Source organism: Apodemus sylvaticus, chromosome 15, assembly GCF_947179515.1.
Source record: "Apodemus sylvaticus chromosome 15, mApoSyl1.1, whole genome shotgun sequence".
In the NCBI taxonomy this organism is placed as follows: domain Eukaryota; kingdom Metazoa; phylum Chordata; class Mammalia; order Rodentia; family Muridae; genus Apodemus; species Apodemus sylvaticus.
This window is the reverse complement of record NC_067486.1, coordinates 42,773,118-42,787,297: the sequence shown is the minus strand read 5'-3', so window position 1 is coordinate 42,787,297 and position 14,180 is coordinate 42,773,118. Positions and strand designations below refer to the sequence as shown.

General features: G+C 39.3%; 1 protein-coding gene across 3 annotated transcripts in view; it reads right to left on the bottom strand.

Annotated features, from left to right (window-relative positions):
• Positions 1–5,518: 5,518 nt before the first annotated feature.
• The window catches only part of LOC127666193 (transmembrane protein 45A), an 80,324-nt gene continuing 71,662 nt past the window's right edge, over positions 5,519–14,180 (bottom strand). For 2 of the 3 annotated variants that reach the window (XM_052158954.1, XM_052158955.1), the window contains exons 5-6: positions 10,303–10,448; positions 8,254–8,831 (exon numbers count right to left, since the gene is read on the bottom strand). In XM_052158954.1, coding sequence (XP_052014914.1) covers positions 8,681–8,831; positions 10,303–10,448 — 297 coding nt within the window. In that variant the 3' untranslated portion in view covers positions 8,254–8,680. Of the gene's footprint in view, positions 5,998–8,253; positions 8,832–10,302; positions 10,449–14,180 lie in introns of those variants that run through there. The other variant, XM_052158956.1, reaches the window with a different exon arrangement.

Here is a 14,180-nt window from a genome sequence, read left to right as displayed (position 1 = left end):
ATGTAGATCCTGCTTCAAGACATTTAGTGTTAAAACTATTGATAGCTAGCCTCTGGGCTGTTGGCCACATTTAGTAAAGTGCACAAAAGTCATTAGGACATATCACCTTAATGGGTATGACAAGTATGTCCTGTCAAATAGGACATGTATGTGCCAAAAATGTAGGGTTACATCAAGTTCACAAATCTTTATACCTCAAAGAAGATACATTTAAATCCCATTGTACACACATGTATTAACTGGATGGGTGCCCACTCATCTTAACTCAGGGTTCTTTGTGTAATGCTGTCTTCTGAGGAACATGAGTTTCCTCCGTAGACATCCTTCTATGGGCTGACAGAGGACCCTGGAGCAGTCAACCTGCAAGGGCACCATTCTGTATCCCATAAACTCCTGAACTCTTGACATCTGTAGAGCAGGAGCTGAGGCTTGGAACCAGGTGCTCCTTATGCTTCCTATTACCTTCTGGGCAGGGATGAAGGCGAAAGATCTTATGCATAAATCTGTCTTCCATAGTAGGTTGTCACCTTTACAAAGGACTAAAATTAAGAGGTTCAACAATAATGACACCTCAAGTGACCCAAGAGCCTGCATGACCCCACCCAGCCAGTACACTTCCTATAAACAGAATGTTGGGACACCATCTGTGTGGAGGATGTGACACATGGCACAAATAATATTCAGATTATGTTATGTGCTGTAAAAGTCACTGTGAAATCTCCTGTCCCGTTCATTACTCTTGGCTTTATCATCTCACAAACATTGCCTGGCTTTAACAAACCCATTTCTTCACAACAAGCTCATGTTTGCACAGAAAGCTTTAGAATAAAGTACAGGAATCACAGCCATCATACTGATGGTATAGGTTAAAGGATTGTCTGAGATGTGTAGCATCGTAGATATTTGTAACTTTAAAATAATTCTACTTGTCCTGGTTTATAACCAATTTGCAAGTGTACAATCAATTAAAAAAAATTGGGACTGGAGCTCCACAAGGCCTCACCAGGTCAATAACACTATTGGGATGTTCCAAAGATTTAACTTTGTCCAGTTTATTTAGAAGTTTATCAAATTAGATTTGTAAGAACAATAAAGGCTTAGGAAAATTTGCTTGTTGATTGAGATACTTAAAGTATTTAGTTCACTGCTACATAGGATTTTGAAAGTGTAAAGAGGAATCTAACCATGCAAATCTCAAAATAAAACACATTAAAACTCAGAGGTTAAAATTTTCTATGCCTAAAATTGGAACAATAGAACTTGGGAGAGCCGTTCTGTTGTCCTCATCTTGCATGTGAAAGGCATCCCCACCTATACAATAATAAAATAAAAATAGGTGTTTTCAAATCTAATTTAAAAGGACTTAGTTTTGAGATATTAAGTGGGTGAATATAGAAGCCTGATTATTCTACCCACTCAGCAGCTCATGAACGCACATAACCCTCTAATCTGAAAGCAATATATTTCATTCACATTTATTTTGGGGAAGTTCAGATTGTTGTATGCCTGCCCTCTCTTCTTTTCTTTCTCTGGATTTAACAAAATACAAACGTGGGAGTTGATTTTCCATATATATTAATTCTATCAATCATGGGCTTGCGTTTGGGAAAGTAAGTTCCTTACTTCATTTTATTTCTGGTTTTTCCTGTATTACGGTGATTGCTGCCTCGCCTTATTAATCCATAGTCAAGGTAAAACCAGCGCCTTGATAAGCTCCTTTACTGATGAAGAGATACTACTCATAAGGAAATGTCATGACGTACCATGAGATACTCATGAAAGAGATACACTAGGACTCCGGGGACTTGGTCTTCAGGACTGTGATAGCTGAGACAAAGCATGAAGTGAGGGAGCCTGGGGATCCCCATCTCTGCCCCACCCTTAATGAAGGCAAGCTCTGACCTGGTACAGCCTAATCCTCCAGGAAAGGTCTGGCAAAGTGTCCCTGATGCTTCTTACCATTCTTTTTTTCTCCTTCCCAGGTGCTTTTCCTTCATGTCATTCATTGTCCCACTTCGTATATTCTTTTATTTTACACTGACGTGACCTGCACCCCCATCCCCGCCCACCCCCAAGGAATGTATGTCTGATGGAGACATATGGCTTTGGTTTGAGCATCGCTCTACTATCAGCTTACTGAATACTCCCTAGCATTGGAAATGGACCATCTGCTCAACAAGTGACTCCGTTTCTCCCCACTGCACTGGCTCTTAAACATAGCTGAGTTGCCTTTCCTCATCCTGTGCTCTAGAGGAGAGAAAACCATTTATACTTTTGTTATATTTGTCATTATTTAGGACAACTTGCTGAAATATATTTTTTGATAAACCAACATCTTTACACAATTCCAAAACAGACTGACACTTCCTGGGCATAGGGTAAAGGAAATAAATAAAGTTTCTATTTCAGGTTTACTAATAAACCGATCACGGTTTACTAATTTGTTCATGCTGTTCCAAAAACAGTATTCATAAAGTACAACCTCAATAGTACAACCATACAACTGTGAGAAAGGTTTTTCTTTCAGAAGCTGTAGGGAAGCATCCCTGAACTGCTCTCAGACTCAGATCTGAGAACTCCCTGGGTTGTATCTTACTTACAGTTTCTGGGTTCAAACCTGGAGAAGTAGTGATCTCTGTATTCTTATAAACACAGAAGAAAATCTGGATTCATTGGCTTTCAAACTTCCAAGTGTAGCCTTATCTGTACTGGTTAGACCTAGATATCAGCGACTTGTCTCAACTCAGCTGTGGCTGACTGTTGGCTGGTTCCTTTGAGAGTCAAACGTGGCAGTCACAGTGGTCTAAAATGGAGTCCTTAAATCTGAGACAGACATGAGCAGAACACATGATCCTCAGAGGACCATGGCACCTTGGTACCTTGTAGCCTAGAGAGCACCAGGGTCTACTCACTTCCAGATCAAGAGATATCTTTAGCCACTCATCTCTGTCCTTTTAAAATCTTATGTAACAAGAAGACTGCTCCCAGTTCTTGGGCGAGAAGACTATCTTCATCTCTCTCTTCAGATCCACTGTGATGTGTATATGATGGGGTAACTTCTGGGCTTGCCAGACCTCTGGAATGCCAGGAGCCTTCTGGATTTCACTGTCTGTGGTTCAGCTCCATGGGCGTCGAGGCTGTGTCACTGTTTCCGTATTTAGGTTATTCCTCTGGATTCCTGTGTCCTTTCCTTTTTTGTTAAAGTAGAGACTGTCTTTCTTGTGTAACACTGTATTAATTTAGTCCTCTTCTTGATTCCATTTGAAATTCATAGGATATAATGATAAGAAAGGTTCCCTATGCCTGTTAAGTCAATTAGATCCATTTACTTTTTGGCCTTTTAACTGAGGTCCAGTGAAGGGAAAAAGATGAGCTAATTATGAGAAACATGGAGAGCGGTTAATAGTAGAGTCAGAATTATATGCATGATTTTTTTGTTTTTTTACGCATGTCTAGGAGTTTCTTGGCCTGCAGGGCACAAAGGTTCTGACTTTTTACCCTAGGGTTGTATGAAGGCTTCTTATTTAATCCTTCACCTCTTTAGCAGAGGAAATGGCACAGTGGCCGTGCTAGGTTATGTTAATTCCACAATTCCTCTTTCCTAGTCTCTGACATCTTTGAAACTATGCTTCTCAACATCATTCCTTTTTGAAAGCTCAGAAGAAGACTTCTGGTCGACCTTTTGTACCAGACTGTCCATAGAGAAATGTTTCAAAGAAATGAATTTTTTTTTTTTACAGGAAATGGAGAAACCACGATTTTCATTTTAATGTTTCTGAATTTCTTCAATGTGTTACAATGCAGAATCTTTTTGCCTTTGTAAACATTGTCAGCCAGATGCTGGAAGTGAGTTGAAAAACAGATGTTCAGTGGCTGCTGCACAGGGTCTGGCTTTTTAAGTAGCATCTCTGGAGAGAGGGAGAAAGGTCAACTTGAAACAACCAGAATAATAATCAGAATAGTTTTTAGGTGCTTTGAACCCTTAAAGCATGGTGTTCTGGTTCAAAGCATCTCTAGCATCTACCCAGTCTGTCATTCACTACCCTGGGATGTCTAGAGTATTTATCTGATGTGTACAGTGACCTTAGCTCAGGGGTTACCAACTTGAAAGCATACAGACTGCAAGTAAGAGCTAGAAATGAAGGACATGAGCTTTCAGGGGCTTCACTGAATAGACAGCATAGCCCTTAACAAGGAGAAAGGTCTACTCAGCTCACAGCCAGCGAGCAAATGCTCAGGATCGCTAGAGGTTCTATTTTTAATTTTTCAAAATTACAAAATGAAGGATGCTTTTAGTTAGTGGGGAACAAGTGGGAAATAGGGTAATATTTGGTCTGTAACTACCTTTGGTGAGTTCTGCCTTAAATGATGTAATTAAGCCCAGGAAGAGACACTGAACAGTTAACCTTGGTACAATATTGATTCATTCTCCAGCATGGCAAGTCTTTGCACATCTTCTGGCTTACGAGAAACCACAACAAAACCTTGGGTATTACTCAAGTAGAAGGTGCAGCACACAAACAGGAGCTCCAGCATCAATACCCTGGACTGTTCTCACTCATCAGAAATCATCTGTGGTAATTCTCAAGCTCATTCTTTCGAATTCTCAGAGAAGGTGGCTGCCTCTGTAGGGACTTGGTGGCACATCTAAAAAGAGGTCCAAAGAAACAGTAGACTTCCTTCATAGGACCAAGGACCTCTCATCCCATCGATACCTGACAAGGCTGTCCTCTGCTACATGTGCAGCCAGAGCCATGTGTACTCCTTGATTGGTGGTTTAGTCCCTGGGAGCTCTGGGGGCATCTGGTTGGTTGATATTGTTGTTCTTCCTATGGGGTTGTAAACCCCTTCACCTCCTTCAGTCCTGTCTCTAACTCCTCCATTGGGGACCCCACCCTCAGTCCAATGGTTGGCTGCAAGCATCCAACTCTGTATTTGTAAGACTCTGCCAGGGTCTCTCAGGAGATAGCTATAATAGGCTCCTGTCAGGAAGCACTTCTTGGCATCCACAATAGTGTCTGCATTTGGTGACCGTATCTGGGATGAATCCCCAGGCGGGACAGTCTCTGGATGGCCTTTCCTTCAGTCTCTGCTTGCTCTGCCCTTTGTCTCCATATTTGATACCATGAGTATTTTGCTCCCCTTTCTAAGAAGGACTGAAGCACCCACACTTTGGTTTTTCTTCTTCTTGAGCTTCATGTGGTCTGTGAATTGTATCTTGGGTATTCAGAATTTTTGGCCTAATATCCACCTATCAATGAGTGCATACCATGTGTGTTCTTTTGTGATTGGGTTACATCACTCAGAATGATATTTTCTAGGTCCATCCATTTGCCTAAGAATTTTATGAATTCATCATTTTTAATAGCTGAGCTCCACTGTCACAATGTACCACATTTTCTGTATCAAGAAATGGAATTTTGCACATGCAGATTTTTCTGTATCATGTGAGGATGAGGTATACTTTAATAAGAAAAAAATGAGGATTTGAGGTTTCTGCACCAAGGTGTATGCATTCATTTATTTTCCATTGTGGCAACAAGATAAACAAGTACAAGTCAACATTACAGGGATAGCAAGACCACAAATCTTGAAGGTATCTATCTGAAAAATAAAATACATAATTTTAATAAATGAACACCAAACTAAAGTTTGGGAAAAATATGATTGCTTTTGAATTACATGGCATGCACAATATGCAAAGTGAATTTATCACCCATGGTTCTTTCAGAGATGAAAGTAAGATATTTAAAGTCCAACACTTTAACAAAATTGGAAGTACAAACAGCACGGAGTTAGCCTCAGACAAGTGTTCTTGAGACAAAAGGTCAAGAAACAAAGCCATGAACAAAGGCAACCCAAAACAAGAAGGCTTATCTAGAAAGACTAGATGCCCGTCAACATCATACTTCTTCTTCTGATTCTTGCTCGCGGTCAGTATGTTTCAGGAGTCCAACTTCTGAGGTGCAGCCCTTCCTAAGTCTAGACTTAACTAACCTGGGGAAAAAGAAGATCATCTCTGGTTACAAGAGTTGAAACTTTAGAGAAATATGAATCTAAACTGTAACAAACTATAGATTATTCCCACAAAGACCATGAGCAGAGACAATTCAACAAAGGGAAATGATTTCTACTTGGGTTTAAGATACCTTGATATGGACTATATCAAGGACTAAGGAAACAGAAAATATGTGACTGTAAAATGTGTTATGAGATTCCTTAGTTACGCACCAGAAGACAACTGATCACTTGTAAAACAAGCAGGAAACTCTATTGACTGTGACAAATGTAAATAAACCTGACTTTGGTGGGACATCTACATCAAATTCATAACTACCTGTGGATTGTAAATAAGTGTCATTTCCTATACAGAAACACATGATCTGTTCTTAGGGTGACAGCCCAACTGAATGCACATGTCAAGGCTGGCCTGTAGTTCTTTTTATGAAAGCTTCCTTCAGTCTGTTAACATTCTGACTTTTACTTTCTCTCTTTCTTTGTCTGATGAAGTTGCGGCTTGTTCTATCCATACATGGTGGCATCCCATGTGCTCTGTATCCAACCCAAAAGCTTCACAAGAACTTCACCAACTGCATTCCATTTTCTGACCTAACCCTTACCAGAGCAAGAAGTGATTCTAACCTATGACAATGCATTTGGAATATCACTGACATTTGGAACAATCTGACAGGAGGTCACATCACTAATCTGTGAAAAGAGGCTACCTATTCTTCAGCCACCAACTAACCCTAGCAACTGAACAGACTCAATAATGTCTGTTGACTCAACAGCCAAGAAAAACTGCTCAGTTATTTGCCTTATTTTTGACTCCTGATTTTGTTCATATGTCCTGAACAGTTCAAGCCACTACCTTGGTGAAGGGCTGAGGCTCTGTAACAGGTTAAGGGCAGGAGAATATCTATGTCATCTTTTAAAAGCTCATATATTCTTTCCACACAGCACAACACTAATCCATGTAAGATGGAAGTGATTAATCAATTATATTCATTTCTCACTGGGAATGAAATGTTAATACATATCCAGTAACTCCCACTACTTCCTGTTCTTTCTCTCTGGGTTATATCTGCTTTTGCTATAAGCTACTAAGTCCAGACACATTTAGACCTTTATTGGGTTCTAAGCATCTGTGGCTCACGTGCAGCAATGGTCCTGCAAGGCACAGTGAGAGGTGGAGTGATTGAAAGAAACTGCAGCCTGGCATGGTGGCACCTGCCTTTAACCCCACCATGCAGGAGGCAGAGGCAGGTGGGTCTCTGAGTCTGTTGCCAGCCTGGTCTACACAGATCTACAGTTGTAAGCAAGTCAGGACCACATAGTGAGACCCTGTCTTAAAACAAAACCAAAGTCATTCGAAACAAGACAATCCAAATAGATAAGTATATAGATAGTTAGATAGTTAGATAGATAGATAGATAGATAGATAGATAGATACATACATACATACATACATACATACATACATACATACATATATACATACTAGAATGGGGTAAATTGGAGGAATCAAGATCAAGGTATGTTTCTGCTCTTGCTTCACATTCTCATCAGTTAATATCCAAGAGAGCAGAGCTGTTACTTCCATGAAACTTGGTGCTGGTGTGTGAACAACCCCACTTTGTTCTTCACATGACTCACTGTGTGAAAAATATATCTGGATACAGTTTTCTTTACTCACAGGTGAGGACTATTGAAATAGTTATTTGCAACAGAGGTAGAGTTGTGGGACACATTAAATATGCAACATGATTTCCCAACACATAGGTTTCACCTATGAGCTTGTGTAATCAAGACTGTGGGCAGGGGATAGAATGAGGCAATCTTGAATGATTATTTTGCAAAATTGGGACATTTAGTGTAATCTTTCAAGCGTTTGGGGAGGAGAATTCCATAACTTAGACGTGCTTGTGTGGCTGGCATTGTGCTATGTCAAACGACTTGGATATGATGTCTGACATTTAATGACTTGTGGATAAGCAATCAGTTCGTAGTCAAACCCTGACTAACGGAGTTTCAATGCTGCTTATTTTCAAAACTAGGACTGAATTAGTTATCTTGGTGATCTCACTGAAAGACAATTTTGAATCTTGTGATATTTTAAAACTATTGCTTAAATATATATCAAATAGTTCAGGAAAAGTAGAACTCTTGGTCTTGTCTTTTCAATTTCAATATTAAAGAAAAATTGAAAAGCATATAAAATATGATTTCTGAACAAATGAAGACTGTGTTTAAATATTTCTGAAATGCAGATCTAGCACACAGCTAATAAATGCCAACTGAGAACTTATTATATGTCTGGCGATGTGCCAGTAGGTATGGGGATATAAAAATGAATGTTTTCACATGAGGATACAATATAGCTGGCAGAGAGGATTAACACAGAGTAGTAGTCAACATATGACAATTGGTAGACCACAATATTTAAGGTGTCTGTGAAAACAAAGAAACACTGAAGCTTAAGAAACACAGATCAATAGGAATCATAGGAATTATAGAAGATTTCAAAGAAGAGATGGGCATTTAGTGTAAATATGCCAGGCAAATGCCAGTAAAGTATCAGTTTAGAGATTGGAACAACCCGTGAGGGGGATTGTGAGAGGTTAAAAAATAAAACTGGAGTTTCTTGTTTCTAGGGACCTGTAAATGGACAAGTCATTTATTATGCATCTGAAGGCTTTTGAAACAGGAAGAGACAGTAGTCTTCTGTTGGCTCTGGAGGGGAGCTGACACGAAGGAGAGTTTTGCCTTGCATCCTGGTATTGTTCCTGAAGACTGCCCAGCCCCTAAGAAGATGAGGCTCAGATGTCAGCCTAGAACAACAGGGGAAGAAAGCAAGACTCAGTAGCCCAGCCAGCCTTTACAACAAGCTGAAGCACATACTTTGGGGTAAGGGGACAGAACTCACAGAAACAATCTGGAGGAGGAAGAAAGGATCTACAGAGTGGAGTGCACCTGCCCAAAGCCCAAGAGGGATGTCTGGAAGCTGGAGAAGGCAATGGTTTGAGCTTCTTTTTCAGAGTCCCAGTGTCATGGCTACTGTAGTGGAAAGCTCAGAGAAGGAGGGATGACCTGGGACCCTTGCCTAGAGGACTCAGAGGGTCACAGTAGAAGTTGAAAAACCATGGGGCCTAGAAATAGCTGCTACATTCTAGGTATCTGGAGAACATGCAAGGTGTATAGCAATATCTACAGAGTAATTGTACTATGGATTGTGCCACATTATACATTCTGGGGAGCTAGCGTCCACCATAGGTACATATTGCTGCAGGGGTAGAGTATTATACTCAGTGTAGAGTCTGAAGGACAGAGTGTTGGAGGCTGTGTGCCCACTAATTAATATCAACCAGTCCTGCTATGCATTGGTACTAACTACCCTGGGAGCCATGACCATCCTCTTTCCTCTTTCCTCATCTTCTGAGCTAACTTTGCCTTTTGATCATGAGAAGCCTTTCTTGTTCTCTAGAGTGCTTCCACTCACTGACTGTTTTAACTGTCTGCCTCTCTAATTCGCCCTGGCTACAGGACAAGAATGTTCCCCATGGAAGGGTCTCCACCTCCTCCCAAATAAAGAGGAAGGTAATATGGGCTAGATGACGAGATCATTTGCTGAGGTTTTACATCTTCAGGAACGTAAATACAAGATCCCATGAAGGTTCTCTTATCCCTATTTAGTAAACAACAAGATTCATACTTATTGTGTCTGAGTAATGAGTCTGAAGTCATAGTCAATGGGCAATAGAACTAGGAAAATGTGTTCTCAGCAATCTTCTACGTTGCTCCTCCTCTGCTCAGAAAGTTAGCTCAGGATTCTTGTGTGAAAGAATACACCGGTCAACTTTTAGAACTATTAGAGTTATTGTCTTATTTAATTATTTAATTTTGTTTATATATATTTGTCAAAAAGAGGTCCCAAGGGTATGAAATGGGACAAGTAAACTATGAACCCATGAGTAAGTGGAGATCTCACTGTGCACAGGGAATCTAGCCACTCAGAATAGACACCAGTATATGTGAAAGGACAGAGAATCCAGGGACTATGCATGAGTGAGGTGTGGGTCAGAGGCACAGCAGCCATGCCACTCAACTCTTACAACTTTAAGTCCACATGGACCTTTTTGCTGGCCACTTCTTTGTGTAGAGATAACTTCCCAATACTCTGGTCTGCCTTACAAGAAGGTAAGAATAAAATCTTCCCTTTGAATTTTAAGTTCATCACTATCAAGTCTTGATAGTCATATGCCAAGGAATGGATCATCCATTTTAAAAAAATCACTAACTTACCAGTTGGCCAAAGCAAACATTACTCCAATGATGACAAGGATTGATGCGTAATGCCAGCAAAAGCACATTGAGAGAAACATTTTAGTTTCAACGTCTGACAGGTTCCATGTAGCGCTTCCATTAGGGGGGTATAGAACAAAAGCAATCTGCAATTCAAAACAAGTGCACATTAAAATAACCAATCATATTCTCAAAGAAGGTTCATTTTTTTAAGTGTTTGCTAATATGGCTCCCGTAATTTGAGACATGACAAACATAGTTTCAGTATTCTGTATGTTTCAGGTTTTCTGTATGTTTCAGTATTGTAGTCACTCTTTACCAAGACACATTTTTGAAGAATAATCTTAAGTGTATTTAATTATCAAATTTCAAAATGTTTGTAGTGGTCATATCCGGCTTTGGATGCACTTTTGGAAATCCCCAGTCTGTCTTATAAGAAGGTAAGAATAAAATCTTCCTTTTGAATTAGAAGTTCAGCACTATCTAGTCTTGATGGTCAGATGTCAAGGAATGGATCATCTATTAAAAAATCACTAACTTACCAGTGTCCACAGCATATTTTACTCCACTGGTGACAAAGATTGATATATAACGCCAGCACTGTACAGCCTCACTCTGGTGTTTCAAAATTAGACTGTAAAATGCTTTTTAAATAAATAGAACCCCATAGAGATTGTTGTGTCAACTGGTAAAAGGCTAGAATCTTCTCTTCAGGATCAGGGACAGGATAAAGACATTTTCTATTATCACCTCCACTAAACACTGTATTGAAAATTCTAGTCAGGAAAATTAATCAAGAAAAATAAAGACATTCATTTTGGAAAAGAAAGAATAAAATGATCTGTTTATATATAACATGATCAGAAACATAGAAAATCATAAAGAACTCACAACCAAATCATCAAATCTCATGAAGGAGATTTACAAATTTGCAAATTGAAAATCAATACACAATCATCACATATATTTTTACACATGAGCAACGGAAATCCTACAATAAAAGTTTCTCTAATATACTTAAACTAATACTGAGTGAAGAGAAGTGCCCAAGAACAATTGGAAATATAACTCCATGGTGGAACATTTAACTGGTAGCCGCAAGGCACTGATGCTGATTCCAGGTGGTACACCCACACCCACACATGCTCATGTAAACACACATGTGAACTCACACAGATTGAGAAGTTCTAAAATATATATGTCAGAAGCTGCATCAATCTGGTAAAAGAAATCAAGGGCCCAAGGAAATGGAAATCTATCTCAAATTGTGGACTACATATCTCAATATTATTGAGATGGCAAAACACCCAGGGCAATAGTTTTGATTCACATTTTAAAATGGAAAGGTGTGAGTCCTACAACTTTGATGACCCTTTCCTATGATCTTAAGAATGTAGTACTAGGTACAATGCAATTCCACACTAATTTCATGATCAGCTCTTAAAAAAAATGTCTGTGACAAAACACTATTGAGATTTTAACAAACATTATTTTGACATCTGTTGATCCAAATGATTTATTAAGTAGTTTATTTTATTTTATTTTATTTTATTTTATTTATTTTATTTTATTTTATTTTATTTTATTTTATTGAGACAGGGTTTCTCTGTGTAGCCGTGGCTGTCCTGGAACTCACTCTGTAGACCAGGCTGGCCTCAAACTCAGATATCTGCCTGCCTCTGCCTCCCAAGTGCTGGGATAAAGGCTTGCGCCACCACCGCCCAGCTTATTAAATAGTTTAATATTTAAACCCTGAGATTTTTTTTTAGGAATCTTTTAGTTGGGAAGGCCTATCTAACAATAAGGACGGGGAATTAAAAATCCCCCACTATCATTCTATTAGGACCTATCTGACCTTCCATGCATTTCAGTGTTTGCTTTGTAGAACTGGGAGCGCCAACATTCCATGAATATTTATGGTTACCAACTCTTCTTGAATTGTTCCATAGAACTTGCAGTGGCCTTCCTTATCTCTTCTGGCACCTTTTAGTTTGGAGTCTCTTTATCAGCTTTCATCAGGTATCAGAAGAGCTCTGGCAGATTTTCCCCGCCCCTTCTGGCTTCAATGTTTTTAGTAGGTTGATTTCCAAACTTTGACTCTTAGATTTTGAATTTTTTTTCTTTCATCCAAGTGAAGCACATTTCCTGGAGACATACGTACTTTGATCTTGGGATTTTTTAAAAAAGATTTACCTTAATTTTTAAATATTTGTATGTATATAATGTCTGTGTGTGGATATGAACATATAAATGCAACTGTCTGAAGAGGCCAGATGCCTCAGATATGCTAGAGCTGGTATTACAGGCAGCTGTGACCTGACTGATGTGGGAGCCAGCCATTGAATCTAGGTCCTTTGCAAGAGCAATAAACACTCTTAGCCTAGGTGTCTTCTCCCCTGCCTCTGGATCTGGGTTTTGGTTCAGTGAGTTAGTTTGCATCTTTTCATTAGGAAGTTAAAGACATGTTACATTATTGGAACATAATTATTGAGATAATTCTTGAGTATGCTTTTTTTCCTATGGCTTTGCTGAAGGGAGAAAGAACAGAAAATGAAGACAACTATTACATTACAGAGGAAGGATGGTTGTAAAGACTCTTCTGTGGAAATATAAGCTATATAGGAACAACCCAACAACAGAAGTAGAGAAGCAAATTCTAAAAGATAAAGGTAAAAGTAATAAATGAATAAAATATGAAACAAAATGAAGGAGTTGTCACTTCTTATCAGAGTTGAATGTGGTCTCTCCCACCATTTTGCTTTGATATCCATCTCTGCAGGTGAGAGTAGGGCTGCCAGTCTCATTAATTCATACAGGCAGGTTGGTACATCCACCTGGTAATACGGGTTTTGATGTAGGACTCCGCCTTCTGCTAGACTTTCCCAGACTGATATCTCCTTATCTTCCAGTTAATACTTTCTTATCTAGGGTTTGAGCACTGTCTTTTTCTACGTGAGGTTTTCTGTGTTTAAGGCAAGGAGAATGTGTAGAACATTATCCTCCTAGTATCTTTGTCACTAGACTGTGTCTTTCTGGCCACAGACCTATGCAAGATTCCTGTACCAGTTTAACCCCTCATTTATCAATTTTCCATGGAGTCAGTAGCCCTGGTAGTTGAGCTATTTATTCCAGTGTGCCCATGGAGATTATCAGCCTTAAAGAACTTGTCATAGTTGTGTCTATATCTCCATGGTCTAAGGGGCTTGATGTCTCCCCCATTAATGTTAACTCCAGCCCTGTTGCATGTTTGTAGCCTGGCCAGAATCTCTCCAGTTCACTGACCCATTAGCACAGAGGCCAGAAAAACAAAGCACCTCTCAGCTACCAAACAGCACAAGCAGCATGTGGATGTTGGTGACTGGATGATGGATTTTTCCATTGCATTGAAGTCCAAGATACAACCCAAGAACAGGAGCCATGAAGATAGCTACTATGGAAGTCAAGGGATATTCTAGGCCTTTAAGCTAAACTTAATTGTTTAATTAAGAACATTGTAAGTGAGGACTAGAAAACCCATCAAGTCATCTTGTAAAATGAACAATATATTTTAATCACTGGTCCTGATTAGTTTACTACCAGAAAATTACAAGAGAAAATACTTACACATGAATTACTTTTTACTCTATTTTGTATGCTATCCCCTCCCCCGAGAAAACCCATGTTTTGATTAGTTCAATCTTCACTGCTATTAGAAACACTATAGTTAACTTTTTTATCTGATAATGAATAACCCAGAGGTCCATTTTCTATAGCTTACAGTATGAATTATTTCGCTGCATATCTTATTAATATCATTTATGCCAACATTAAAAGTCCAAACAAGGGTTTTATGTACAATGTCAGGCCTTGGGGCACAGCTGTGAGCCATTTTGCCATTT